Below are 27,580 nucleotides of genomic sequence, written 5' to 3' on the forward strand. Positions count from 1 at the left end.
GAAACTTCTGACAGTTTTGATACATTTGTAATAATTTTACGACGAGATATATCGTATTACCAGAAAAGTGTATACGTATCATGGTTTCGTTTCAAGTGGAACGTCTTTCGAATTAGCTGTAATTTTTATTTTAAAATAAAATTGAGAAAAATCTGAGCGACAGAAAATACACCGTTTATCCTCCCTCGTGTGTTATTACTTCTATCAAATATAAGCTTTACGCGGATTTTTGTAATATATACGTGCATTTGGTTGACACCACGAGAAATGATATAAAATAAATTCAAAATTTATATACAAACGCAAAGTTTCTTGAAAGCAAACAGCACATTTTTCTCAGCTACAAATTATATATTTTGTACACGTACATTAATTGCACTTAATAACAGTAGACGGCAAAATATATATACAAACTTACAGAAATTGATAAATTAAATCTTGGCGATTGTCACACGTATCTGTTTTACGTCGTAGACTCAGTCCTTTGACCGTGAGAAGAGACAGAAATATGCTGTCATACGTCACAAGACATTTCAAAGATTCTAAACTCTTATCTAACTAGAGATTACATGTCGCGTAGAACTAAACTGATAAATATGTAATGTGTCATATGAAATTTTTACTACACTGAAAAACTTTCTCCACATCCACATGTCCCTTTAATATTTGGATTATTAAATACAAATTCGGAGCTTAATTTGTTCTCAGTGTAATCCATTTCTGTTCCAAGAAGAGACAGCTGTGCCTTTCGATCGATGAATATACGAACGCCATCCTGAACTACTTCCTCGTCAAGCTTGGACTTTTCTTTCGCATAGTTCAGGGTATAGCTCAAACCGTTGCATCCCCGTTGCTGTACTCCAACCTTAAGACCGATCTACAAATTAAATGTACGCAATTATCTTTAAACGTCTGATAAGCATCCTTGCTTAAAAAGCTTGTCATTTAAATTTTTCTGTGTTCCAATTATAAAAATTATACATTTCTCGATTACCGTTACATAATTCAGATCTTTTACACTTATATATACACTTACGTATTCACTCTTGTCTTTCAAAATATCCTTAATCTTCTTCACAGCGTTGGGTGTCTAAAACGTAAACGTGTGTGTTTTCCTCATCAGTAATTACATGAAAACGTATCCTTGAAAATAAGGTTAGAATTTATTGGCGTGTCGCAACGTTACGAAATAGATTACAAACAATTACGCGATAAACGAGAACCAAAGTGCGTTGCAAAACCTGTTTTATTTTATAAATAAATGCGACGGTAATTGTCGAACCAATTCATTTGAAAGTATATCCCATATTATTTTTCTCCGAGTTCACTCATCTTCGTCTTAACTGTACCGCGAATACGAGAATCGAACGAGCGCGGCGGTTGCTTTTGGAAAAAAGAAAAAAAAATACAGAAAACGGTAATGCGGGACCGTAAATAATAGCACGCTAACCAAGGTGAGCGCGGCACGAGTCGGGAAAATTTTCCTTCCCTTCACAGCTCGTATTGTGGCGGACGCCACAACGGAGGATGCCATCTTAAAGCGTGCAAGTGCAACAAGGATGAGCCAGGCCAGCTCCTCCTGCCAGCTGATCGGTGTCACGTCACACGTGATCACGTGCGACGCGTGACGTGCGAGTGCGCGAGTGTATAAAAGCGCATCCGCAATATCCGATCTGTGTGGTCGATTATATCCTGGAAAAAATGAGCCAATTACTTGCGAAAGTGGCCTGAGGTGGTGGCCGACCGCGGCTTATAAATAACAATTGGTCGCTGATCTATAGAATCCGGTGATACCAGACGCAATCGTCAAATTGCCCGGTTCAGCATATTTGTTTGTATTTGCTTGATTTGCTGACTATTCGTGACTCACAGGCGATAAGAAAAGAGAATATTCTCGCGATGGTAAAGTCCTTATCTGATCTTGTCAAATTTTATTATTTTATACCATCGCGATATTATTTTATTGCACGTTGAATGAATTTGAGCGAGCGCTGCTTTATAATGCAATTATGACTGATGTCTCATCAGCTTGATATAGATACCTATATGCATACAAGTTTGACGGATAAATATAACGTTTTTTAGCATGGCCGAGTGAAGGTGCGTACGACGGCGGAACAGGAGGAGATAAGGAAGCGGGAAAAGGCGATTAAAGTTGCCCAATACAAGGCTGACTTCGCTATAGTCTCTCAAAAGGTTTCGACTTGTTTCTCATCACGTGCAACGTAACGCTTGTCACGTGCGATTTACACACATTGTTTTTGACAATATCGTTTATATTTCAGAGGCAGGGCAAAATATGGGACGATGAGTTATTGTCAGTTACCAGGCGTATGCTATTGAACAACTCGGACATTTATACACTGTGGAATATCCGTCGCCAAGTTTTCGAGAATAATGAATGGTAACGCACACATTGACAAGGTACCTCATTGATGCGGCGAACAAAATTAATTTAATAACGAATCCGCAGGAACGAAGAAGATTACAAGCAACTGCTTGAGAATGAGATGAGCTTGACCGAACAGTGTCTGAGAGAAAATCCCAAGTCATATAGCGTATGGCATCAAAGGTGTTGGGTGATGGAACGGATGCCTGAACCGGATTGGAAGAAAGAATTATCCCTGTGTGCAAAATGCCTAAATATAGACGAAAGAAATTGTTAGTATGTGTGGGCGCCATATTTATCTCGCACTGTGCTGCAATGAAAATATACACTTCAAAATGTAGCAGCGTCACTCGTCCAACCAAGTTGGTATATTTGAAGATACATTTTTTTTTTTTAATTGCAGTTCACTGCTGGGATTACAGAGAGTTTGTCGTACAAAAAGCTGGGATCTCGAATGAAGAGGAGTTTGAGTTCTCTACCACAAAAATATTGACTAACTTTTCCAACTATTCGTCTTGGCACTATAGAAGCCGAATATTAACCAAAATGTTTGGCACTACGTCTGAAGAGATACCGATTGTGGACGATAGATATAGAGAAGGTAATATATCCTTTTATAATATATTTCAATAGCGCTCCTGAAATAACAAATATTTTTCAGAACTCGATCTAGTCATGAATGCAACGTTTACCGACCCCAATGACACTAGTGCATGGTTCTACCAAAGATGGCTTTTAGACAAGTGCCTGACAACTTGTAGGCTGTGGCGTGTTCAAATTAAGAAAGACACAGCTATTGTCGTTATCGACAACAACGTTCTGATTAAACCAATTTCGCTTTCATTATTTGTAAATGGTGAAATTGTTGACGCGCAATGGCAATTGCATCCTGATGAAAAGTTTGCCAAGCTACAAATTGCAGAGTTTGGCAGTTTGTTACAAGATTTGGATCGTGCCAAAGAAGTTTCTGTAAAACTACAAGAAACGGTATATCAACTTTCCTATTCCGAGTTGGAAAGTGCATGGATTTACAAAGATAATTCAAGTTTGCACAAACGAAATAGCAACGATAAGCAATTAAATGAACAATTAAAAAGCTACAATCAACTTTCCAAAATGGAACCGAATAACAAGTGGGCCTTATTAACCGGTATATTACTGATGAAAAAGATCGATTTCAAAAAATTCTATATTGATATATTAAATAATCTGTCGGCGCTGTCAAAAGTCGACAGTCTTCGCGAGAATTATTACAAAGATTTGCGTGAGTAATATTTTTTACATTAGGATATATTCACAATTTCTCTTTTGATTTTAATAATGTTAAAAGTAATCAACTCTGAATTTTTATGTATAGATACACATGCTTCTATCAATGTTATCTGTGATTTTAGGAAGCAAGCTCTTAGTGGAGTATAAACTACTCGAAATGTGGAAAGAAGAGAACGATTTAGAAATACGGTCAAAGATCGATTTATCGGGATTAGACTTAACGAAATTGCACAATAACCACTACTTTAGTTTTTTTGAGGAAGTAAACCTCGGTGCGAACCAATTAGAAAATTCCTTGTATCAACTTTCAACATTACAACGTTGCGCGAAATTGTCACTGTCCAGCAATGACTTGATATCATTGAAATGCTTTCCTACTCTACACAATCTCCAAGTTCTCTCTTTGAGAAATAATAAGTTAACGAGCGCGAAGGAGATAGTCAACTTAATAAAACGGCACAAAAATTTGAGAAGACTAGATCTACGAGATAATCCAGTATGCGAAGAGATCGATACAGCTAAAATTCAGGATACAAGTTCTCACGTGGAAATATGTTTGAAATAACGTCGGGAAATACGTACTTAATAGGCAATATATATATATATATATATATATATATATATATATATATATATTAAAACATATTTAATAATTATAATTTTTTATGTAATCTATCGTCCACTGTTCTATTTTTTATCACAAGAAGAATATTAAATAAAATTCAGATACATTAAGCGAATGATTTTATCACAGCAACTTAATCGTAACGTCTCATCTCGAGTTTCTTTGTCCTTATAGCGTCAGAAGGAGGCTCCCATACATCACTACGAACTACGACGACGTTATTATTTCTTATTGTTTTACATATCTATAATGAACTCTTTACAAATACAAACGAATTAATAAAATTGCGATATAAGATTATTGTTGAAAATTCTTCTTAACCGAGTCGCTACTGCAATCGAAGCAATGGTTTCACGAAATGTTTTTCGCATAAATAATACTTGGATCACATTTTTCGAATTAATGCTACACGTTTTGATAATAACCGGAATAATTATCCGAATCTAAGTTGGCCGGAGTTATGGATGAGTCGCCTGTGCTGCATGGGATCGTCGGTATATTTGATCCTTGAATCGTGAAGCCATGATAATCTTCCGAACTAATCGGCTTCAAAACGGGTGGTAGATTCGCTTCAGGTGTGGGGCATTCGTCTAGTAAGCTGTCTGTCATATGTTTCTTAAAGAGTTGTGTCTCACCAGATGCAAGATCGGATTGAGTATCTAAACTGATAAGACTAGTTTCGTCCTCGCCTTTACTAACTTCCAGACTATCGTCGCCGATGAAGGATGGAAAATCAAAGGTTGGCGACGGCGTAACGGAATCTTCCACTAATGACGTTCTCATTAAGTCACTCGACAGATCCGTCATTACGCCGCCATTCATTTTATCGACAGAATGTGGATATATCTGTTAGAGAATTTAAAATGAATATAATTGAAAGATGAAAATTATATTTAATTATTCTCACCTGTGGAATAATCGGTGGTGGTAGCTGATAGCTCTCAATATCTTCGCTATCTAGATTGGTAGGCACTCTCTGACTATGAGATATTAGCAGCGGCGTCCTCTCAATTACTTTATTCACATCCTCTCTGATCTTCTCTTTGAAATCCATCATTTTGTTTTTCAGTTCTTCCGCTTGCTTTACGATGTCGGTATTTTTGGCTTGCAAGTCATCCAATAAAGTTATATCTTCGCACATGAAGTGTAAACTCTGCAATAATTAAACATTATAAATATTTATGTGAATTACAATTAATGTACTAATGAACGATTAATCCTCAACACAAAGGTATATCACAATTATTACTTCGCATATCATGAGAGCCGATTCCCATGTATTAGCTGGCACGCATTCCCCTGACATGTACGCATTGAAGTCCTTCTCAGCCATATTCAAGGATTCCGCGGTTAAGTTTTCGATGAATGACACCGCACAACACTACAATATTAGGAATGGTTGTTAAAAGTAATGATAACAATCTTTTGTCTCCAGAGATAGCTTAAAAAGAAATTTGCGAAACATCCAATATGTATTTAGCAAACCGTACCAGATTTGTGAAGTAATATCCTCCTTCGCCAGTCATTAATCTGCTGGCATTGCAAAACCTCGTAATAAAATTGATATTGCTTTTGAGACGCGCGGGATTAGCCTTTAAAACGATAAATATGAGCGCCGGGAGGAATTCATCGGCAGACGCTGGTCCATCGACGGATTGTTGCAACAACAAAAATATATTTCTACAACAGTGAATAACACACGCCAGTTTTTCTTGGGGCGCTTTAGCGGAATCCATATTTAAAAGATCTAAAAAAAATTCGTGTTGCTATATCGAATCGCAAAATTGTTGATTATTACTCGATTTCATCACAGTAGCGTTACAAACCTGTAATAGATGTATAAACAAGTTCTCGAACTTCCGAGCTTGTCTCGTGAATTCTACATTCCAAATTTTTGCCACTAACCCAATTTAATTGCCGTATCCTGTTAAGAAGAAATTACTGTTAACATTCCCCGTTAAATATAGATGGTTCAAGTTATTCCCCAAAGTTATGCGATATAAACCTTTTCTGTATAGCCAGGTCTTTTTCTTCATCCGTCGTGAACGGAGGGCAGAAAAGGATTCTGTACAACAAAGTCATTGAATACCTTTCGACATAATCTAATAACTTTTCTTTAATATCTGGAGATATATCTGTAATAATATCGCAATAGATAAAAATCCAACGTCTTCTTTCAGATAAATGCAAGTAAATATGTATACGTATAGATCAAAACCTGCGTATTTAGCGCTGTTCTCCAGACGCTTTCCAAACACGTGGTAAAAGTTTTGCGTTATTTCCGAAAGTTCTTCTATCCTTTTCACGTCTTTGTTCTGGAGTATGTCCACCACAAATGAATGTATGCATTTTCTCACATCCTTCTCCACTGGTGTCTTAGCTATGTACAACAGCAAATCTCGATTTTCTGCCTTGACTTTCTCAAGATCTGGATTGTCCTTCAGCAGCTCGCGATACAATTCCTGATATCCCTGAACTTGAAGACACATAAACATATATCTTGTGTGTTAATTTACCACCAACGGACAATCGTTTACAAGAGACACAGCACAAAATATAGGACGGTTTACTACCTTTCGCCACAGGTTTCCTGAATGAAATGTTTAACAATTTGTACTTCTTCTCCTGTTGTACTTTCTTCTCCTCGTAACCCTTGTGACTCCCGGTACCTATCGATCGATTGACATTGTCTCTGTAGAAAAGCAACAAAAAGGCATTTCTTTAGAGAGGCGCAGGGGACGTAACGCACAACACAACTCGAGACAAAGAAAACTTACGCATCCGAGGTTTGCGCGTGGAACACGCGCTCAGCTTGGGCCCGTCGTTTCTGCAGGTGTTCCCGGTGGCATTTGCTGCAGTAACCTTCCCATTCCGCGTTACCGTAGAACCCGCAGCCATTTCTGCACTTGAGATCGGCCTCGTCGATCCGCAGAGTCGGCGTCTTCGTCGAGTACATAGCGACCGAAGCAAACGCCGACGAAAGGAATCGTCTTTGACGCTGACGGCGGAGAACCCTGAACCGCGCGATCCGCGACCCCGCTCTGCCAAACCCACCCAACCTAACCTAAACTGTCCATCCAAAGTTGGAGATTGTTGGGAACCGATCTGAATGCCCGCTGCGCTTTAATCCCCATCGATATTGGATATCATCTTCTCTGCTCCCGCAATCATCGAGACTTCACTGTTGTTACGAAGGAAGAGATTGACAAATCTGTCAATCGACAGGAGGAGAGCCTGGAGAGCAGAAGAAAATTTACAAACTGAGCGAACAAAACACCGAACCGAGGGCGAGGGGCGAGTACACGAGACGCGGGTCAAATAACTCGGATTAGAGTGGAATCGCGTAGTCGAATTGAGTTGAGAGACTCGGTGCAATTATCGACAGCCAATCAACAAGTTTGCCGAGGAATTGAGATATTTTGGCTTAGTCCAGCGTTCCTAAAAAGGGAAAGAATCATAAACACAACAAACGCGATTCTGTCACTCGCGATCTTTCTCCTTCGTCTTTTAAATATTTTTTAAGCGTTTTTTAAAGGGGTTTTTCCTAATTGAAATTTATTATCTATTTGTGCGTATCTTTGTGCGATATCTTCCATAATCGATTGCAATGAATCCTTTAACGTACGTATTTCCAATTACAATTTATGTATTGGTCAACTTTATGATTAGTCAACTTACAATTAGTTATTTGATTAGTAATCTTAATGTGATTAGTTAAACATATTTTCTGCATTATATTATATTTTAAATTTTTAACTTGATATAAATTCCTACTTTGAAAGGTAACAAGTATGACTGTGATTGATCTGTACTTTCAGTAACGTCAAAAATATAAAGAAGCTCAACGAGCAAGAATTACAAGGTAGAAATAAAACGTCTTGGCACGACCAGTACAAAGATAGCGCTTGGATTTTCGTCGGTGGTCTGCCGTACGATTTAACGGAAGGTGACGTTATCGCTATTTTCTCTCAGTAAGTTGAAATCTGCGAACAGCCTGCAATTGTATTGCCAGCTGAATTTCTATGCTACGTGTAATATCATTACAGATACGGAGAAGTAGTTAATATAAATTTAATTAGAGACAAAGATACTGGAAAGCAAAAAGGCTATGGCTTCTTGTGTTACGAAGATCAGAGGAGCACCATATTGGCAGTCGACAATTTCAATGGCATAAAGGTGATATTTTGGTGGGATAGCAATACGTTTATTATTTTTTTTACAGTAGAATTATTTGCTTTATTTCTACAGAATTTATGTCTTTTAAATATTATATAATTGTTTTTCAAGAATTTCTCTAAACTGAAAATGTTCTTTTATAGATATTAGGTAGAACAATACGAGTGGACCACGTTTCCAATTACAAAGCGCCAAAAGATTCAAAGAACATAGACGAGGAAACGAGAAATTTACGGAAAGAAGGTTGCGCTCCAAAGAAGGGCTGAAGATATACAAATAAACTGCAAAGTATCGACAATCCTGGATATTGTTTCAATAATTTTTATTATTACGGATAAATTTACATTTAGACTTGATGGAAAATATTACTGACTATATAAAAGTTACAACTACTTTGTTACTATCGGTTAAGTCTTCAGTGTTACAGTTGAGATTAAAAATATTACCCAACTTTTTAGCTCGCGTTATTCCTATAAATAATATTGTGTGTGTACAGTCTTTTATTTTCCAATTTGATTTTTCTCAAGTCTCGAGTACAGAGACCTAGTTATTTAGGAGTTGCGGAGGAGTTAAGCTCCTTCAGCTTTTTTATACGTGTTAAACAGAATAATATTGTAACATTAATTGTAATCAGGATCAACGAGCATGTTAATGAATTATATTATTATTTCTTGAGGGAATGATATCAAGAGGAACCGAATTCGCTCATCCACTTTTCATATTTTTCCAAGTCCTCCTGGGAAACGCTTTTGTTACATCTCTCAACGGCTTCGTCGAAATCCGCGGCGGACACGGGCAAATCCAATTCTTCCTTCGGCAATTGCCTGATCTGGTCAGGCCTCAGACCCGCGATTTTCTTTCGCATTAGCATCATGGAAGCATCCCTATAACAAACGACGCGTAAAACAAGTTGGAAAATTGAATGTAAGCTGTTGCAATAGACTACTCACCTACAAACATTCGTAATATCTGCACCGGAGTAACCCTCAAGTTTCCGTGCGATATCCGTCAAGTTTACAGACGAATCCACTTTAACTTCGCGAAGATTTATCCTTAACAATGCTTCTCTGCCTTCATCTGCCGTCAACGAAGAAAAAAAAATATATTTTTTATTAAGGATACACTACATCTCATTGAAGAGGTTTACAAGACAAGGTTCGCGAGACTTACGATTCGGTAGTGGAATGTAGATACGTTTTTCTAAGCGTCTTCTTAGAGCCTCGTCGATATCCCATGGGAAATTTGTTGCCGCTAGTACCATCACTACTTTACTTGGATCTTCGCTACATAAAACAGGGATAATTTATTTTTTGGGATTATTGATATCGCGAAGCAAAAGTATCGTATGGTGTTTTACCTATTGGAACTTATTCCGTCCATTTGAACAAGAAGTTCGGACTTTACGCGACGTGAAGCTTCGTGTTCGGATTCAGATCCTCTTCTAGAGCACAGAGAATCAATTTCGTCGATGAAGATCGTACTGGGCGCATAAAATCTGGCCTATGTCCAAATATAATTGATATCGTGAATGGACGTTACGTTTCTTTCAATGGAAACTTTACTTAGATGCATAATTCATGGTAATGTTTTCGTTTTACCATCTCGAATAGCAACCGAACAAGTTTCTCCGATTCACCCCTATATTTCGATGTCAACGTAGAGGACGAGACATTGAAGAATGTTGTACCACACTCTGTTGCAACAGCTTTTGCAAGCATAGTCTTGCCTGTGCCCGGTGGTCCAACCATTAGTACTCCTTTCCAAGGTCGCCTGATTCCCTATGAATATGATATATAAATGTTGGTGAAATTATATTTTATTGTATCTCACGCGATAAAAATTAAGAAAGGATATATATATATACATACCTTGAAGAAATCAGGCATCCACATCGGAAGGACAACTGCTTCCTCCAGCAATCGCTTCGCCTCGTGTAAATCGGCTATATCGTCCCAATGGATATTTGGATTCTTTTGAACAATGTCTCTTTCTACAATGTTAACATAAACAATTGCTTTCACATTTCCATCGTTATACGTTTGCGAATAATACGAAGAGGACGGAGTAATAATATCATTACCTAATATTTCTACAAGATCCTTATCGTTAGCAGATGGCTCAAATTTACGTTCTTCCAGTTCAACGTCGTCTTTTTCCGTTTCTGGCTTATCCTGCAAATTATTAGCTATGTATAACACTATGCAATCCATATTTGTAACGCATTACAAACTTTAATTATAATCAGTAAACAAAGTAACCTTGCTTGCATCGTCTTTTTTGGCAGTTTTCTTATCATCCTTTTTACCAGAAGCCTTGCTTTCTGGCTTTTTAGCTGTGGGAAGAGATTTTCGGGCGTTTGTTCGGTTCTGCTGTTTCTGTTGAATTTTTTGTTGTCTTGAACTTCTGAAAAAGATAAATTTGTAATTTTTCCATAATTAGCATAACAATAATATATAACGGTATTATAAAAAAATTTTTTTAAATTTAAAAAAAATCTTTAACAAATAGGAAGAAAAAAGCTACGTAAAATAAATTAACAGATCATAAAATATTGAGTCCATATTGATACTTTTGTTCTGCTGGAGTTAGCGGAGGCCACACATCGGGATCCCTGGGTTGTGGTTGATTCCAAGAGGAATCTGAATTGTTGTAAGACCAGAGAGCAGGATCTCGCGTCGGTTCCTCGAACGACAGGCAGGAAGTACCTAGAATTCATAGGCTTGTCAGATCAACTTGACTTTATATCCCAAGTAGTCGGTCTATCCCGATCGTACTACCGAGCAGCCTCTCGCCATGCGTGTCCACTTTGAAGAGCTGCAGCGTGTTGGACGTGGCCTTGACTTTCTCAAACTCTTGGACAATCTGATGCTGCACAACTTGCCACTTTGCCTTGCGAGTCGCGTCCGCTATGGTCGCGAGTAGTCTGTGTATCTGTTGCACGACTCCCTGGTAGTAAACGCCAGACGTATCGTAGTTTCCCATCAATGCCATTTCACGCGCGAGCTTCGTGTTCTCGCAGATTTCGTTTATCGACACAGCCATGATTCCGCCGCTCAAGATAGAAAACGTCGTTATCGTTATCACGTTCTCGACGGGAGATATCAGGATGACAACATTGACAACGCGATCAGCTGTTCCCTTAAACTCTACTCGTAATGGCGAAAGGCGAAATGCAGCGACTTTTTCGCTGCGATCGACGTATCAAACTACATTTACATAACTGACGATTAGTTCTCGTCTCGTCGAACGGTCGCGTTATACATAAATTAGTCTTGTTGGTAGCAACTAGATAATAAAACGCGATAAATTAATAACAAAAATAATATTGAATTAAATATTTGCTGTTATAGGTTTTATAAAAATGACGAGCTCCTATCAATTTTCCGCCACATTTGTTTAACATTTTCATAGTATCACAAGAGTGTTCTATAGTATCACAAGAAATCACAATTCACACGAAAAATTCGCTGTCATAAACTAACAAAGTTAATAGAGTGATGCTAAAACTCGAAAGTCTCGGCAGTCGGCATATATATAAATTATAAATAAAACATCACAAGAGGTCTGTTTGCTGATTGGCTGCGTTAAAGCATACACCAATCAGATTCACAAATTTTACAACGCAGCCAATGAATAGATTTTAAACTTGCCAATCAGAATCTCTCCACACAGGGGAAGACAATCATCGATTGCTCGATGGTTTTTCGGACGCACTCAGCACTCACTAATCTTTTGATCCATGCCCCATGGTTCGGATGGTTGGCGCTTGGCGCCTTTCGTCCATTGTTTGTTCATTCCATCATTCTCGTTCCTGTCTCGTGTTTCATTTCGTTGATACCGGTAGTGATTCGAGTCGAGCGAGATATTTCCAGGGCTGTAAATCCAAGTTTCCTGACTGGTAATTGAAGATAAACTATATATATAATGATTAGAGGAAATACATTCTACGCGGTGGAGTCTTTTATACGTTTAATTAAATATTCGTTTTTTGATATCCCTGGCTTCTTTATGTCGCATTACACGTGGATAACCGTTGCGTTGTCTTTGATTATTTGTGGTTTTTTTTCTTGTATACAATTGCGCTTGCGGCCCCTTATCGATCCTATACGATCCTTAAATATTTCAGCTTGAAAAATGGATACTAAACTGATAATCGCGAAACGTTGATCAATTACCGAAAGAATTTTTATTATTTAGAAATTTAGATATCTTTAATATTTAGTATCATCTTTTATTTTTTCCATGCAAATGTTCAAGGTTTATTTTTCGTCCTTCCATCCTTCGCCCTTTATCTATTGCGGCTTGTTGTAAACAGGTTTTCATGTACATATGTCTTACGTTGTTGTAGGAAGAGAAAATGGGAAAGACAAAACCATGGAAGCAGAATACCAAAGGTCATGTATCAAAAGACCAGTTTCGTCAAGTAAAAGTCGGTTCTATAAAAAAGAACAAAGATCCTAAATTTAAGAATACACCTACGGGTAAGGTAGCTTTGATCGACAACTCAAAGGCACGGAACAAAAATGTGAAATATATGCCGTCATTGCCGTCTCAGAAAAATGCCCAGAAAGGCTTTACAGATGCAAAAAATAAAAATAAAAATCAAAATTCGCCTAAGCAAGCGGTCAAGGGTAATGCAAAGCACTTAAAGCAAGGTTCTCCAAATGAGAAAAAGTTTTCGAGCAAAGCAGAAAACAAATCTTTGAAAAGAAAATTCATTTTCAACCCTGAAGAAACGTTAGAGCTATTTGATGATTCTAGTTCTGGCGTCAATGAAGAAACTGCGTCACAGGAGGACACTAGTCTGAATAAAACAGACGAAACATTTGAAGATGAAGAGGGTTCGGACACCGATACCCCAGATATCTTTGGAAATAGCTTAAAAGATGAATCAGACGAGGATGATGAAGATTTCGAAGAGGAGGACGAAGTGGAAGAAGAGGATGATGACAGCGATGACAGTGGTAATAATGATGAGGAAGAAACGGTAGAGTATAAAGGTGTAAAAAGATTTAAAGGTCTAAAACCTAAAGCCAAGAAAAATGACGCTGACAAAGAAGCTCAGGAAAGTGATGGCGATGATGACGATGACGAAGGCGAAAATTATATGAACGCGACGTTCGATGAGAGTGACGAAGACGATGATGAGGATAACGATAATGACGATGAAAAACAAGTACAGAATATTAAAGGTCAATATGATGATTTACCAATGGAAACTGATGAAGATGATGATAAGGACGATGACGACGACGATGATGATGACGTGGATGAAGAGATGGGTTTAAAAGCACTTTTGGGACAAAGTATTGTAGACGATGACGATGATGAAGATTTTAATGAAGAAAATGAGGATGATGAAGACGTTGATATTAATAGTGAAGATAGTGATGACCTGGATGAAGAGAATATAAAAGCACTTTTGAGTATTGTAGACGATGACGATGATGAAGATTTTAATGAAGAAAATGAGGATGACGAAGACGATGATATTAGTAGTGAAGATGAAGATGATGAGGAGAACGATAATACAGTAATACAAGTAAAAGCAGATAAGGCTGCCAATAAAAAAGAATCACAAGTGGAAAAAGCGAAAAAGACGTCAATCATTGACATTCGAACAGTAATGTTCAAAAGAGTTGTTATCATTGAAAATATCTCAAAAGAAACAACAAAAGAACAGATCACAGCACTGTTCGGTCCATATGGCGACGTTGTACAGGTGTCTCTAGATCCTTTGATCATCCTTACAACCGTGACAAATCCAAAGACAGCGGCTGCCAAAACACGGCCAAAACTACTTTCATTCACAGGAAAACTTCTATACTCCAATGAAGAATCCGCTCTGAATGCAGTAAAGGCTATGCACGGAAAGATTGTTGATGGAAATTACTTGATGGTACAGACTCTTGGTAAATTTAATGGGCCGTACGACGCGAGAAAAGCTGTATTTATAACGAATCTGAAAAAAGGTACGTGCAATAGACCGTTGTTGATCAATTATCGCAATTACGTAGCGTAAAAATTAATATAATTGGTTGATGTTTTAAAAATTTCAGATGTAAAATTGAACGAAATCTGGAAAGCCTTTCGCGAATGTGGAGATATTAACTGTGTGGAATTAAAACGCAATCCCGAAACGATGTCATGTCGATGCGGTTATATCCATTTTTTTACTGAAGAAGCTGTATCTAATGCTCTCAAGTTATCTGACGTTGTAGAAGTTCAAGGGCAGCGAGTAACAGTAGTTAAAATAAGATTTAACCCTAACGATAAAGATTGGTATAGAAGCGAGACATTTGTGTACAGACCGCTGATTGGCGAGGGAACGGAACGACTTGTTTTGCATAAACCATTAAAAAAGTTTGAGCACAGTTTGGGAGAGTCTTTAGCACGTAATGTAAATATCTTACTCCTTCATAAACTTTTTTTTTATATATATATAAAGATGGAATTAATACATATTCGTATTTTCTTTTCACAGGCTACACGCGAAAGAAACGTTAAGAAACATAAAAAGCAGGAAGATGACGAAGGAAAGGAGTCTACTGCATTTCAGGGTCAAAAAGTTAATTTGAAAAACAAAAAGAAGAAGAACAAACTTGATAAGAAAAAGAAGAAGATGGCAGAAAGGCTCGCAGCTAAATCAGCAAAAGTTTAAGCTAGCATCGTATATTTTACAGTTATAAGACGGCATGATTTTTTTATACTCAAAGATCTTTCGCGCGTTCATTTAATATTGAAAAAAGAAATGAATATTGACATTGTTACAAAGAACGTTACACTTCTCGTAGAAATTCATCACATACAAATATAAGTGAAAATACCTCCAATATGTATGTATATAATTTTTTTTTTTTATTGTAACATAACTGTCATCGTTTTTTAAATACTATTCTAATAAATATTTGATAAGAAATTTGCACTGTTTTTAAGAATCAGCTTGCTTCGTTAAATTCCTAATTCTAGTGTGTAGTTGGGGCGGAAAATACTGGATATTACTGGAAGCGCACTTCGGACAGAATCGCCTTGTATAAAATATGCTGCATCCTAAGCATACAGCGTGCTCGCACACACTGCAATTGGCACCCAAGACTAAGATTTGGCCCCTGTTTGGCAAGCTAAACGGATCTTTCATAACGTAACACTCTTCTAAATAAACCACGTGTCGAGCGAAAGGCGGCCTTACGCCTTTGTAATCGTAGTGTTCCTTTAAAGGACAAAAAGAACACGTGAAAGTGCCGCCCACGTTTGTCGCCGTCTGTTGACTCGTGGAGGCATCTTGTTGCGTCCGCTCGTTGATACCAGATTTGCCTGCTGGTGTACCAACGAGATCCTCCCTCTTCTTCCTAGAAAGCAACAAGGGGCAGACGCCACTGAATACATTGTCGATTTTGAACTTGAACACAATAAATTTATTTTATATGTGAAAATATAGTACAGTTTTACGTATCACGTATACGTGTGTACTCTAAATAAAAGTTCGTTATATATGCTCCACAAAGAAAACGTCGCGATGTTATTTCGTATCTTTGAGAGAAACCGTTTCTGTTTGTGATTCTTGGGGCCACCACGCAGGTTTGACCACCCTTACGTTTATACCGGATACATTAAGCTGTCGAGCACCAAGGGACTCGTTGATACGCATCAAACCTAATCCGTACTTAGCGACGCATCCTCGGAACTTTCCTACCGCATTGCCAGATTCGTTGAGAATTTTCTCGTCGTACGCAAGCGGCTTATCCATAACATTGTCGAACGACAGAGGCATCAGGCGTTTCCTGACCACACCCGTGTGATATGTGCGCGCGGTTAATTCCTGACCGATGTAGCAGCCCTTGCGAAAACTAACGCCACGTAGGTAATCGCAATTGATCTCCAGAGGCAATGCTTTCCCGGGCGGAAGATCGTGTGCGCCCTCCCCTACTCCTAATTTATATCGAAACGCCTTATAATCCGCGAGACTTTCCGACGGAGGTACGTCGGCGTCTAGATGTTTGATTATCTCGTGTCTGCCGATCTGCGACTCGGCGAGAATTCTCAGGCCTAAATCGGGCAACCTAGGATCTTCGTATATCATAAGATTGTCGACGAACTTGCTGGCTTTACCGTTTAGCTTGCCACATGGAAATATCATTCCTTCCAGCTTATGTTTTCCCGTCTCGGTCGCTGCAACTCCGTTATCCAAATGTTTCGTGGAACCAAACATCGACCAAACGTTGATTTTATCCCCTACATGTTCTATATCTATCTTTCGTCTCACGCGATACATCTTCAAGTGTTTCTGCAGGGAATCGATCATCAGTGAGTCGCATTCCACGTAATACAAGTTGCTCTCCTCGCTCTTGTACACAATAGCGTCGCACATCACTCTGCCTCGGATATTCAGGAACAACGCGTAGATGTTAGCGGCCCCTTCGTCGAGATACTTCATATCGTTCGTGATCAATCCTTGGAGGAAGGTGGAGGCCTCGTTGCCACTTACGCGCAGTACACTCCTGTCGTTCAAGCGCTCTAGGGTCTTGCCGTCGCGTGGGGGCCGTTGGGTGGAACTGTGTCTAATCGGGTACCGCTGGTGGCCACTGATCCTTTTACTTCGCTTGCGCATTTGGAGAACGAAGCGACTAACACGGTCAATCATCGTGGCGGATGTCATGCGGATTTGAAACGGTCTTTTATTTCTACGGAAAACAACACGGAAAAGAATACACTAATCTGGGACCGGCGTTGGACGATCCCACCTAACCTAATCTAACCTGCGAATACCTCGGTATCTGCTCGTACCTAATAATTTTTACGTGCAACGTTACGCAGAGATATTGCGAGATACACTTATCGTTAGTCTTACATCTATGTGGTGGTCCAATCAATTCCAATTATACGATCCGACAACTTGAAAGAAGCCCACTGCCCACTTGCCCAGTCCGAGTCCAGTGTCCAGTCGTCCGCGTCTCGAAATCAGGTGATTCAAGATCTGTTCCTTTTACGTGCACTTATTGTACTTTCTGCACCTAGAATGAAATAGAAGAAAAAAAAAGAAGTGATAAAAAAAGTACAAAAATCTAATAGAATTCTGGTTTCGTGCAAAAACGCGTCGATTCGAAATTATATTATGTTCACGTTGCCCTTATTGTAATTTGTACAGTGCTATTACCTGTAATCATTGCAATGAGATTGATGAGATTGATTGTAATAATTTTTTCTCATTTACTGTATTGTTTGTAATTGGTATTACTTTTAATGCACCATCGCATTCTGAATTATGATATAATGATACTCATTCTCATAATGTAAATAAAAGAAAGAAATAATAAAGTGCCGATTTCTAAATTAAAACAAGTCATCTGGTTCCTAATTATATATTCTATTTTTTTATAAATTCATACTTTCAAAATTTCAAATAACTTATAGGAAATCACGGCTCTTGGAAATATTAAAAAATTCTTGAAATTTTTAATAGTGCAATTTCTCCCAGCCAGCACGCATGTTTACGACTGGTACGTGTGTTGTCTAGGCCTGGCCAAGTATTGTCTCTCAGGTTTCTCTCTGGTTCTACTAATACGCTTCATTGATTTTTGAGACAATTCTTGGAAAATAAGAAAATTATTAGAATTTTAGGTGCATTCTTTAGAGAAAAAATTTTAAATTTTGTTAATCTCAGCACAAGTATATGCTGTTATTAGTAATATTAATAATCTCGTTAAAGAATACACATGCTTCTCGAAACGATACTTACGTAAAGGAAGGGTAGGAAGCCAGGACCACACACTCAATCTCTGCCATTTCTTACGATCATAGATGCTTGATACATATATTTATTACAAAGATGTAAATTTTTTTATAAAAATTATCGACAAGGTTTGTCTTCATTACAAACAGAACTAAAAGCTATTGTAATAATATTTCACGTTACCGCATCCACTCCTGTTACATTTATAATCCATTTATGCTCTACTGATATAAGATAATCAATTCAACAAGTAAATAATGGCTTCTTGGATTATAAAATATAAGTAGACATTTCGGAGTGTCGGATTTCAGTCTTTTGCAGTTTATTTCGTGATAACGCGTTGCGATTCGCGGTTGTAGTTCGTACAGTTATCTCTGTGTCCCTTCCGTTGCATTTTTTAAACGTAAAATTCCATTTAACTCATATTCTTTAATTTCGCACACGCAACGGCATGAAACACAGCCTTCAGTTTGTATCGGTAACTTAAATTACGCATATCATTTACGAACAAAGACTTCGGTAAATAACTAAATACTGATTAAGGTAGTTCACGCACCCGAAGCCTCTTTGCGGAGTACAACTGGCAAATGGGTTCTTTCCGTTATACAGATAACGGACCTTCTTACCCAGGATTGCGTTCAATTCGTTTATCTGCTCCTGAAAACATTGTAGCACAGTAAACGTTAAGACGAACGGACAATTCTGTTTCGCTAACGCTTGTATGGATCGCGCCGATATATCCTTATTAAAGACAAGATCCTCACGAACCTCATCTTTCTCATCAATAGTCACAGAAAATCCAAAAATCAAGTTCGGTTTTATGAACGACGGACTGCGCGCATAATTCTCGTATGACACATCGTGGTACTCAAAAAACAAACGTTTGTTTTCCCCAAGAAAGTAATCGGTGCGTGACGGATCGAATTTATGTTTTAAGCCCGGCCCTATCATTACAATCTTTATCGATATCAGTCTCTTCATTAACACCGGAAATATTTCCCACGTCCGTACCAAAGCTTCGTCGATGCAATTTGCACCTACAATATGAATGACTAGAAATGTGCCTTTTAAATCATAGTTTAACAATTTCACAGCATAAAACAGCGTCAAGGGACACGTCAGATCTCTTGAGAGTTCGCCTACCACGACATTGTACAACATCTGCGAGTCAGTCTGAATATTCCAACGAGCCTTTATAAAGTCTCTCATATTCTGAAATGTACTCGTGCAGGAAGTATCTTCCCGCACGACAATATCCGGAAGTCCGTTTCCCTCTCCTATCTCATTTAAATCTATGAAAAGACGTAGTTGCAGGGGAGCGCAGATGTTCCAGTGGTCAGGGTTGTTTTTGTGAATTCGACAAAAGCTGGCAGCACACTTCTGACAACTCTCCAACGACTTCCGTTCGTGGCAAACCAGGCACTCTTTTGGAAAATAGATCAACTCCTTCTCATCCATATGCAGGCGACGTCCCAGCCTGGACGACACTAGCTGTGCGAAGGACATCTTCTTTTGGGCCCATTCCTCTGTAGTTTCCCCGCGATAATCCATCCTGTAGTCTCGCGGCATGTCCCGTATGGCTTTGCACAAAGGTTTGTGCTGCTCCCAGTGCTGCTTCTGATGTTCTTTACCACAATAGGAGATCATCCTGCAGCCGCCGCACCTCTTTAAAAAAACGGCGCCGTCGCCAAACCGTTTGCAAACGTGACACATCGTCGCGTAGAAAAACTTGGTATAGTCGTTATTAATTCGATTTCTTGCTTCCACGGATTCCATGACTTCTGCCTATACACAGTCTCGTTATATTAAAGTCTCCTTCGGTGTAAAGGACAAATATAGTGTTTGGAATGTTGTGATTTCACCGGTGATTTATCTTGTACCCGTAAGATATGAGCGTTAAGCAAAACGTGACAAAATTGGTAGAATATCGCATTCCACGCAATGAATAGGAAGGATACTGTTTTTGCTAATTTATCAAATAGAGGATTCCGTGTGCACTCCGCGTACATCCACGACTGCTTGCTTCGTGACGCGATAGTACTCGAACACCGTGTAAGTTTTTCTGGCCGTTACCAGCTTAGCTCTACTATCTGCGTGAGGCTGAAGCCTGTAACAAATAAATTAACGTAGTCGTTAGATAAAATCTCGAGTGCTTTTCGAATCGCAAAATCTGTAAATATGCTCTTACCTCGTAAATATATATGCTGTAACCTGACCTACGTTCCTAATCTGTGATAAACGAGCTTTTGTCGAAACCTATTTTACACAGAATCAGTTATTGAATTTTGTTAATCTTCTCACATATATATATATATGAAATTATTGATAATGTTAATAATCTCGTTGGAATACACCATCCGCGAAACGATACTTACTCACGTAAAGAACGGCAGGAAACTGTTATCCTACCACAGCCACAGGTGCTAACAGCTACTCGACCTCGACCTCTGTCATTGTTTTGATCGTTGATCGTCGACTGTCGCCGAAAGCATCCGTGAATCTGTCACGCGTCGAAATGCGTGGTTTCTCTCTGCCCATTACCATATGAATAATAAGATGTGCGATACGCATACGCGCCATACACACGTCAATTCGACTACTGCAATGTATTATTCATCTGTAAATTTACTAAAATTAATAAGATCGTATAAAGCTGATCAACGAAAAAAACAATTTATTATAAATAACAATTATTGTTGTCACTTATCGTTAGCGAAACCTCTAGCAAAACCATCAGATTCTCCAATAATTAACACATATGTCATTATTTGTCAAATATTTTATATACATATTATAGAAATAATGAATGTAATGTTTACAGTTTACACATAAAAAAAATGAAATAAAAAATGAGGAATGTGCTTTTTTACAACAGAATTTTTCGAAATTTAAATTTACGAATGTTTATTATGACTGACACTCGAGTCTCCTCATTTTTAACGTACTCGTCAATTGATACACGATTTGAGAACGATGAATTACAAATAACGACACGCGCTTCGTTAGGATTTTAGCAGCGTTTCTGCGATGCACTTCATTTTATTTATTTTCATCGTTTTTCAACAAAACGATGGTGATCACAATTAGATAGATATCAGTCGCTCATACTTAACGAGGCGATCGGAACTGTCTCGTTCTTGTATTCCTCATCGTCATTAATTTTAATTCATTCTCCGCTCATTCTTTATAATCATTTCATATTAAATGACGTAAGTGACACAATATTGCGCGAGGTGATATATACAAGATTATTGGTAGAAAATTTATTTTGCAGATTTTTTCTAAAAGTATAGCAAGTAACTGCGCGCGGTGTAGTAGTGATCGTCAAAACATAATTTCGTTCAAAGGCTACTTTTTCGATCAAGACCATCAAGACTTACTTCCTAACTCAAGTTCAACTCCGACAAAAATGCGTTGGTCCTTAAAACCGAGTTTTTACAGCGATAATTCAAATAATGTAGGTATATCTAACATGAAGAAATTGGACTTGGAATTATACAGAGCGCAAAAATAGCTAGAAAGTAATATAATTCACAATATGTGCAAAGATTGCGATGTAACGTCGTAATCTCTATATTGTATATAAATAATTATATAGCATTGATAAAATAATCAGGCTGATTAGCAGTAAATATTAGATCAGGGTAAATATATCCGAATAAATTGATCATTGCTAAGAGAGCATATCGTTAAAAAAATTAAAAAATTAAGAAAAGTGACATATATATATACATATAAGCTGTTTTAACGTAAACATAAATTCTGAAGCGCCATATAATTCTAGAGATGAGTATAGTAAATGTAGTCCTAACACGAGTTATAATAGAGCTACCGTCATGGAATTTTCAGCGAACTAAACGATAGATAGATTTTATCGAGATACGGTTTGATTTTTAAATTATATATACGCGCGGTAGTTATGCTGATCGATTGATATAGACAATTTTCGCGCACGTTCGTCGTTGGAATCTCGATTGGAAGTAATATTTCGTATATTCACGTTGGTGCTAGCTGGTGCTAAATATTAACAATCGATTTGGGATACTCGCAACCACAAACTTGAACCGTCTATAATACCGTAGAGCAGCGGTTCCCAAATTTTCTACACAAATAAAACACTAAACACACGTTGTAATGTTTAGTAACGTAGCACAAATCACAGTGTTGTGGCACAAATGTTAATTTTTAAAATAAGTAGTAAAAAGTAAGTAATCTACTGAGCTACATTATTCCATTATTTTTAAAAAGAAAACTTAAATCCAACAATTACGTATAATTTTCCAGAATCACTTCTCAATTAGACTCGTTCTTTCGATAATTTTTGCGCTGTATGTGAAAAACATATAAGTATGCCTTCCTATTTTTATCATGATATATTTCGTTATAATAATTCCAATCTTTCTTTTATTATTTAAAATAAAATTAACTATAATTTGAGCACCGCTACAATAGGATAATCTTGAATACGACGTGCGAAAGATTATCCTCGCACTATATATACTTATACTACATCGCCGTCAAGAAGTGCAGCGTCGTCATCGGACAGCGTCGTACCACCTTTATACAAACGATTCGTATACAGCCTGATCGGAAGGATCGGATGATACAGGATCGGCGTGCCATCCGCTATTTACAGCCGATGAAAACGATCCGTCGCTACAGGAGATTCTCCGTCTTGGAGCATCTCAGCGGAAGTACCTCGTTATAGTACGATAACGTCGGGGTTGAGATACGGCTTCGTGAATCACGTTAACGATCACGCTCGAATTACAATTAATCTACGGGCTAACGATTACATCGCGCTCTTCGCTTCTCTATACATCGCACTATACTATATACTACGATAAAGGGAGACTGGCCAGAACGTGCGCAATTTATTATTGCTTTGGCTATGATGCATAGTGGAATATCTTATTTAGCGTATCGGTTATTCTTTCGTAGAAACAATTAATGTTACGCGTTAGCGAACGGCGGCGGAGCGATATCTCGTTCTCACCGCGGATAGTCCGTTTAAACGGCGAAAACTCCGCATGCAACAAACCGATCCGGTTGTATGCGGTTTTTCTGTTTTTCTCTCCTCCCTTCTTTCGTTTATTTCGTTCAAGTGAGAGTTGCTGAGATCTTTCTTTCATTTTTCCGCTTTACACTTACGTCCGTTCATTTCGTGTCTCGTGCATTTGATTCCAAATAACTATTCTACGTTACATTCGCCGTAGACGTAAACTGCAAAACGACGAACTGCAGGCAACGCTGAATCGGACTACATACAGAACGCATGCAGATCCGTGCCGTAAACAGTAACTTTGTTGCATCGCAATCGCCGCAATTCGTGCACAGCGGCAATCTCTGCTTTACGGGATTTTCGTTTCAAAGGAAAAAACGTACGGGAAACAACGCAGTCGATTAATCTCGCTCGGATAGTCTCTGTTGCTTCGTACCGGTTTTCGCCTGCAGCCGGATATCTCGAAGATTAAGGAAACATTAATCGCACGCGCGCGCGCGCGCGTTGTCGTATTGCGAGGGATCGTGTTCCACAGTAAACCAACAAGAAAGATCATCATACAGAACTGCGGCACGAATGTTAAATTATGCGAATTGTGTGCGCGCCAGTGACGTTCTTTCTCGTAAACGCGAGCAACGTTCTCGCGCAGCTTGCTTATCTACGCTAAATTGCACTGTCGCTTTTTGCACGCGGGCCGAAATGTCCTTACTCGTTCTTAAACGACAATTCGTACCGCGAGCTTCCTTACGGAGTCGCCGTTTCGAGATTAAAATGTCTCTTTATTCAGAGCAAGAATTTTCAAGTATTTCGTGGTACTTCTTTTATCTTATTTATCGCGCCCCTTCTATATTTCTTCTGTCACAGTCGAGGAACGCTCTCTTCAGTGCCTAACGTCCACCTCATCCGTCGCCTGATTCTCCAATGTGCAAGGTCTATGAAATTCTTGACCTCTTTCGTGCAGCCATTTGTTTGCCACTGAAAAAATAAATTGTACAATAATATAATATTTGCGTAATAAAATATTAAACTTTAGAAGCAAGGAACGCTTCAACAATTAACATACCCCACTTTGATCCTGTAAGTACCGGGCAAGCCGCGTGTCTGGTTTTAAAATCTCCCTCGCCGTTAGGCTTCAAATTATGCCAAAATGCCGCACTACCCTTCTTCGGCCAAAGCGATATGTTGATGGCGGTGAATACGGTACCGCCTCCTTGCTCGACATCACTCATCTGTAGACAACGGAGACAATTGTAACACATCATCATTCCGAGCTGTCAGCGCGCAACACACCGTACAAAATTAGAGCTTACGTAGTATAGAACCGTTGCGATTCTGTTGCCAGTCCCGAGGCTTTTGAACGCATTCGTTTCTTCTTTCTGTAAAATGAAATTAATTAACGTCACGCGGAAAATATTTGCGCGCCGGAGAGAACTCCCCGATTGCTCCTTATGGTCAATTTACCCTTGCAAAGTCGAAATGTGGCTCGTAGTGACCGCCAATGCCGTAATTGACAACCTGAAGTTCCTCGGCCGTCTCCACGGACAGACTCGTCATGTGCTCGACGCGTTTACTCACTGCCGCTACGTGCTTATGCTCGTGTTCCTGGAGCCACGCGCTCTTGCTGATTCTGTAATTCGCTATCTCTAAGGCACCAGTCTTGTAATTCTGCACCGTGGCGCGCTTAAACTGCAACACGTAATTGCCATTAACTCCAGGAATTCCTACAATTTCACGGCGCGCGGAAACGCGCGGCGTACACTGTGCACCGTACACGGCGCGGGCGACGTCTCAGAAAAGCCGCGCCGCGTTTGTTTCAACGGGCAATAATTTCCGATAAACGCGACTATTTACCCTAGGTTGAGCCATCCGCTTGATCGTCTCGATTTCCTCGTCGTAGATCACGTTGTGATAAACAACTATCCTCGGATCCAGATACGCCTCCTCCTCCTTGAATGGCGCGATCTTCAGGAAGGGAATTCCACGGTCGACGTAACGGCATTTGAGATTCTTCTCTACTTCCGGCGGAGTAGATACTTCGCCGCGACAAAGCATCTCGTACCTCTCTCTCTCCGTCATTTCCTCCCACGTTTTCACCCTTTCCTCGGCGACAGTGAAGTTCTGCAAGCGCGATAACGAACTTTATAGACGCTCGCGGAAAACTCAAATTGTTCTCCAGGATCTCGCATCGTTGAAAATAATGGCTGACAAAAAGTTCTCCATTATATGACGGTATCTTTCGCGCTGATAACGAGATAAATAGATAAATGCTATAGCAAATTAATTTGTTACAGCAAATCCAATAATTTTTCAAAATGTAGGTTTCCGTGACTTTTATTTAAATTGCATTTCCAACAGCCTCTTGATGAAACTGATTAAGATCGCAACTGATTCCGGCTTTACCTGTTCAGGTATCGCTGTATCATCCTTCCCATCCTCCCCCCGCTTCTTTTTCGACTGACTCGCCTTGCTTTGAATCTCCTTTTGGTAATACGCGCGGTTTCCCAACGCTCTCTCGTGTGTCGGCACCAATTCGAGCAGCTCGTTCGTCATGCTCAAGGCACGGGCAACGTTACCTGACCGGAGATAAAAACGGAATAACATATTCGAAACATATGCTACCAGAAGAGAAGAGCAGACTTTCTTTCCTTGGAAATTTTCTCGCGTTCTCCGCGTGTACGACATGCATAATATAATTTACTGTTGGAACCTTGCATGTACGTTGAAAACGCCAAGTATTCCAGGATATCGGGCTTGGAGGTGGTGGTGGTGGTGGCGTTTTGCTCCTCTTGCAGACGGTCCATAGCTTCCTGCATCCACAGCACCGTGTGATAGTAGTCGCGATTGTGATAAGATTGTCGGCCCAGTTCGAAGCAGTCGCTCGCTGAAACGTGGAATTAACGCACGTGACGGAAGTGAAAAATAAAATGGAAAGGTAAGATATAGACGCGTATATATCCGGTATTTCATTGAACATTCTTTTTTCACGAGGCAATCTGAATCGCGTTCTATGGAATTTCTTTCTATTCGGCTCGCAGTAGAAAGCACGCGATAGCGCGGGCGTGGCATACTGATAGCGAAAAGTTAGTTCGTTAATTAATTTTCCTCTTGCGAACCGCAAAGCGCACTCTTCGTCTCTCTCTCTCTCTCTCTCTCTCTGCACCGCGAAATTTCCCAGTTTCTGCCTTATACATCTTTTTCATTCAAATAATTTGAAAAACGAGCGGCACATTGTACAATTTATTCTTATGCGAGTGACTCTTTGTGCAGCGAACCTATACTCTCCTCACGTCAGATTTGACGTTACATATTAGGGAAAACGCGGCCTTTCGCAACAGTTTCGTGAACGTTCATAGAAATTTTAATTAAATTTTCGAGAGAAAAAGGAAGAGAGGAACACATCTTCGTGTTACACACTAATTAAATAATTTCTTCGATATAGATTGAGATTTACTTTTGATTAAAAAGATCGTTTGACGCGTAAGGATTCCGGGATACCTATATAACATAAATTGAGCCATACAGTTTATACGAGGAGAGATGTTATACGTACCAGTCAATCCGGTACTGTATTGCACGCCATTCAGGACACCCCTCGCAACTTGCGCGGTTTCGAGCTTGTACGTGTCTTGCAGCCTCATCAAAGCGACTGCGGCTCCATTCAGGTCCTCGTCGGTCGGGAATTTTAGATCGCTCCTGGAATTCGTGATGTTTGCGACGAAAGACTTGCCGACGTCCTCGGTTATCAGCTCCTCGACCTTTTTCCAGTCGGTGGTTAGCCGTTTCACCAGCAGATAAGCATTTATAGGGTTCGATAGATACTGTTGGATGTTTCTGGATGCCTCCTCGTGCTCCCTCGCGTAGCCCTCCACGTTTCTGAAAGAAAAAATTTTCCGATCAGCTGGAAAAAGGTTGCGGGAAAAAAAAACTGAACGGTAAACTAATCCTTTCGCCGTTCACTTCGTTTAAATTCAATTTAGAAAACAGCTCGCTACTAGACGGAAACGCAGTAAAACATGTAAAATTGTTAATCTGACCTGCTGTCGTTCATAGCTGCGGAGATTAAATTTAGATTCAGTCGAATAGATCTCGCGTGAGATCTAATGGCACGGCGTAATTTATCAGGCAGTGTTTGAAAGCTCCCTTCCTAGATTATTCAACCGATCTCTGCTTGTACAATTCGCGTAATATTAGTGCTACGACGTGCAAATTTCAAGTAAATCAGTCTCTAAACAGAGTGGAATCCACGGACAGAAATTCTGTGGCATGCCCTCGCATTCGCAGCGGGCTTTGTCGCATGCTCTTTGACGACTTGGATTAATTCACCCTGCAGCAATCATTGCAGCAATTTTTTTTTCCAAACCAACGTGCTTTGTTTCGTCTGATCTT

The 27,580-nt window shown here is 39.2% G+C and overlaps 9 protein-coding genes across 15 annotated transcripts in view; 3 read left to right on the forward strand and 6 right to left on the reverse strand.

The window, feature by feature from the left end:
• Positions 1-599: 599 nt before the first annotated feature.
• Positions 600-1,653, reverse strand: Magr (Iron-sulfur cluster assembly 1 homolog MagR). The gene is made up of 3 exons (XM_077424911.1): positions 1,451-1,653; positions 1,037-1,090; positions 600-877 (listed from the first exon to the last, which is right to left on the reverse strand). The coding sequence occupies exons 1-3, from the start codon at positions 1,532-1,534 to the stop codon at positions 623-625; spliced, it is 393 nt and encodes a 130-aa protein (XP_077281037.1). The 5' UTR covers positions 1,535-1,653; the 3' UTR covers positions 600-622.
• Positions 1,654-1,704: 51 nt separating this feature from the next.
• Rabggta (Rab geranylgeranyltransferase subunit alpha) lies at positions 1,705-4,586 on the forward strand. The gene is made up of 7 exons (XM_077424900.1): positions 1,705-1,902; positions 2,086-2,196; positions 2,286-2,404; positions 2,474-2,661; positions 2,793-2,990; positions 3,051-3,653; positions 3,784-4,586. Exons 1-7 carry the CDS (start codon positions 1,900-1,902, stop codon positions 4,224-4,226), a joined length of 1,665 nt encoding a protein of 554 aa, XP_077281026.1. The 5' UTR covers positions 1,705-1,899; the 3' UTR covers positions 4,227-4,586.
• Rabex-5 (Rabaptin-5-associated exchange factor for Rab5) lies at positions 4,391-7,598 on the reverse strand. Its single transcript, XM_077424899.1, has 9 exons — positions 7,064-7,598; positions 6,860-6,978; positions 6,505-6,762; positions 6,292-6,421; positions 6,113-6,210; positions 5,777-6,033; positions 5,536-5,667; positions 5,194-5,439; positions 4,391-5,132 (listed from the first exon to the last, which is right to left on the reverse strand). Exons 1-9 carry the CDS (start codon positions 7,240-7,242, stop codon positions 4,692-4,694), a joined length of 1,860 nt encoding a protein of 619 aa, XP_077281025.1. The 5' UTR covers positions 7,243-7,598; the 3' UTR covers positions 4,391-4,691.
• A 63-nt stretch (positions 7,599-7,661) lies between these two features.
• Positions 7,662-8,919, forward strand: LOC143907867 (RNA-binding motif protein, X-linked 2). Its single transcript, XM_077424910.1, has 4 exons — positions 7,662-7,907; positions 8,105-8,257; positions 8,333-8,462; positions 8,606-8,919. Exons 1-4 carry the CDS (start codon positions 7,894-7,896, stop codon positions 8,726-8,728), a joined length of 420 nt encoding a protein of 139 aa, XP_077281036.1. The 5' UTR covers positions 7,662-7,893; the 3' UTR covers positions 8,729-8,919.
• Positions 8,605-11,935, reverse strand: Kat60 (katanin p60). Of its 3 annotated transcripts, none has more exons than XM_077424909.1 (10): positions 11,237-11,935; positions 11,032-11,167; positions 10,721-10,862; positions 10,543-10,633; positions 10,331-10,452; positions 10,061-10,240; positions 9,820-9,962; positions 9,633-9,745; positions 9,413-9,539; positions 8,605-9,346 (listed from the first exon to the last, which is right to left on the reverse strand). In XM_077424909.1, the coding sequence occupies exons 1-10, from the start codon at positions 11,502-11,504 to the stop codon at positions 9,148-9,150; spliced, it is 1,521 nt and encodes a 506-aa protein (XP_077281035.1). In that variant the 5' UTR covers positions 11,505-11,935; the 3' UTR covers positions 8,605-9,147. The 3 variants fall into 3 exon arrangements, with proteins under 3 accessions (XP_077281035.1, XP_077281033.1, XP_077281034.1); XM_077424907.1 differs by having other exon boundaries at positions 10,721-10,865; positions 11,237-11,934; XM_077424908.1 differs by having other exon boundaries at positions 10,721-10,865; positions 11,240-11,932.
• Positions 11,936-12,203: 268 nt separating this feature from the next.
• On the forward strand, positions 12,204-15,381 carry LOC143907835 (uncharacterized). The gene is made up of 4 exons (XM_077424845.1): positions 12,204-12,360; positions 12,811-14,434; positions 14,522-14,862; positions 14,947-15,381. The coding sequence occupies exons 2-4, from the start codon at positions 12,820-12,822 to the stop codon at positions 15,121-15,123; spliced, it is 2,133 nt and encodes a 710-aa protein (XP_077280971.1). The 5' UTR covers positions 12,204-12,360; positions 12,811-12,819; the 3' UTR covers positions 15,124-15,381.
• A 473-nt stretch (positions 15,382-15,854) lies between these two features.
• On the reverse strand, positions 15,855-17,454 carry LOC143907836 (iron-sulfur cluster assembly factor IBA57, mitochondrial). Its single transcript, XM_077424846.1, has 2 exons — positions 17,311-17,454; positions 15,855-17,143 (listed from the first exon to the last, which is right to left on the reverse strand). Exon 2 carries the CDS (start codon positions 17,116-17,118, stop codon positions 15,982-15,984), a length of 1,137 nt encoding a protein of 378 aa, XP_077280972.1. The 5' UTR covers positions 17,119-17,143; positions 17,311-17,454; the 3' UTR covers positions 15,855-15,981.
• A 1,185-nt stretch (positions 17,455-18,639) lies between these two features.
• LOC143908231 (uncharacterized) lies at positions 18,640-21,419 on the reverse strand. Of its 3 annotated transcripts, none has more exons than XM_077425724.1 (4): positions 20,568-21,419; positions 20,381-20,448; positions 20,151-20,299; positions 18,640-20,004 (listed from the first exon to the last, which is right to left on the reverse strand). In XM_077425724.1, exon 4 carries the CDS (start codon positions 19,966-19,968, stop codon positions 18,694-18,696), a length of 1,275 nt encoding a protein of 424 aa, XP_077281850.1. In that variant the 5' UTR covers positions 19,969-20,004; positions 20,151-20,299; positions 20,381-20,448; positions 20,568-21,419; the 3' UTR covers positions 18,640-18,693. The 3 variants fall into 3 exon arrangements, with proteins under 3 accessions (XP_077281850.1, XP_077281851.1, XP_077281849.1); XM_077425725.1 differs by having other exon boundaries at positions 18,640-20,007; XM_077425723.1 differs by having other exon boundaries at positions 18,640-20,065.
• Positions 21,420-21,559: 140 nt separating this feature from the next.
• Positions 21,560-27,580, reverse strand: part of Ph4alphaefb (prolyl 4-hydroxylase subunit alpha-1) — a 150,177-nt gene continuing 144,156 nt past the window's right edge. For all 3 annotated transcript variants that reach the window (XM_077425700.1, XM_077425699.1, XM_077425701.1), the window contains 8 exons: positions 26,745-27,067; positions 25,902-26,075; positions 25,595-25,767; positions 25,046-25,312; positions 24,656-24,880; positions 24,505-24,570; positions 24,258-24,423; positions 21,560-24,169 (listed from right to left, as the gene is read on the reverse strand). In XM_077425700.1, coding sequence (XP_077281826.1) covers positions 24,075-24,169; positions 24,258-24,423; positions 24,505-24,570; positions 24,656-24,880; positions 25,046-25,312; positions 25,595-25,767; positions 25,902-26,075; positions 26,745-27,067 — 1,489 coding nt within the window. In that variant the 3' untranslated portion in view covers positions 21,560-24,074. The remainder of the gene's footprint in view (positions 24,170-24,257; positions 24,424-24,504; positions 24,571-24,655; positions 24,881-25,045; positions 25,313-25,594; positions 25,768-25,901; positions 26,076-26,744; positions 27,068-27,580) is intronic.

The sequence above is a fragment of the Temnothorax americanus genome, unplaced genomic scaffold (assembly GCF_048541705.1).
Source record: "Temnothorax americanus isolate GAGA-0224 unplaced genomic scaffold, ASM4854170v1 Scaffold9, whole genome shotgun sequence".
In the NCBI taxonomy this organism is placed as follows: Eukaryota; Metazoa; Arthropoda; class Insecta; order Hymenoptera; family Formicidae; genus Temnothorax; species Temnothorax americanus.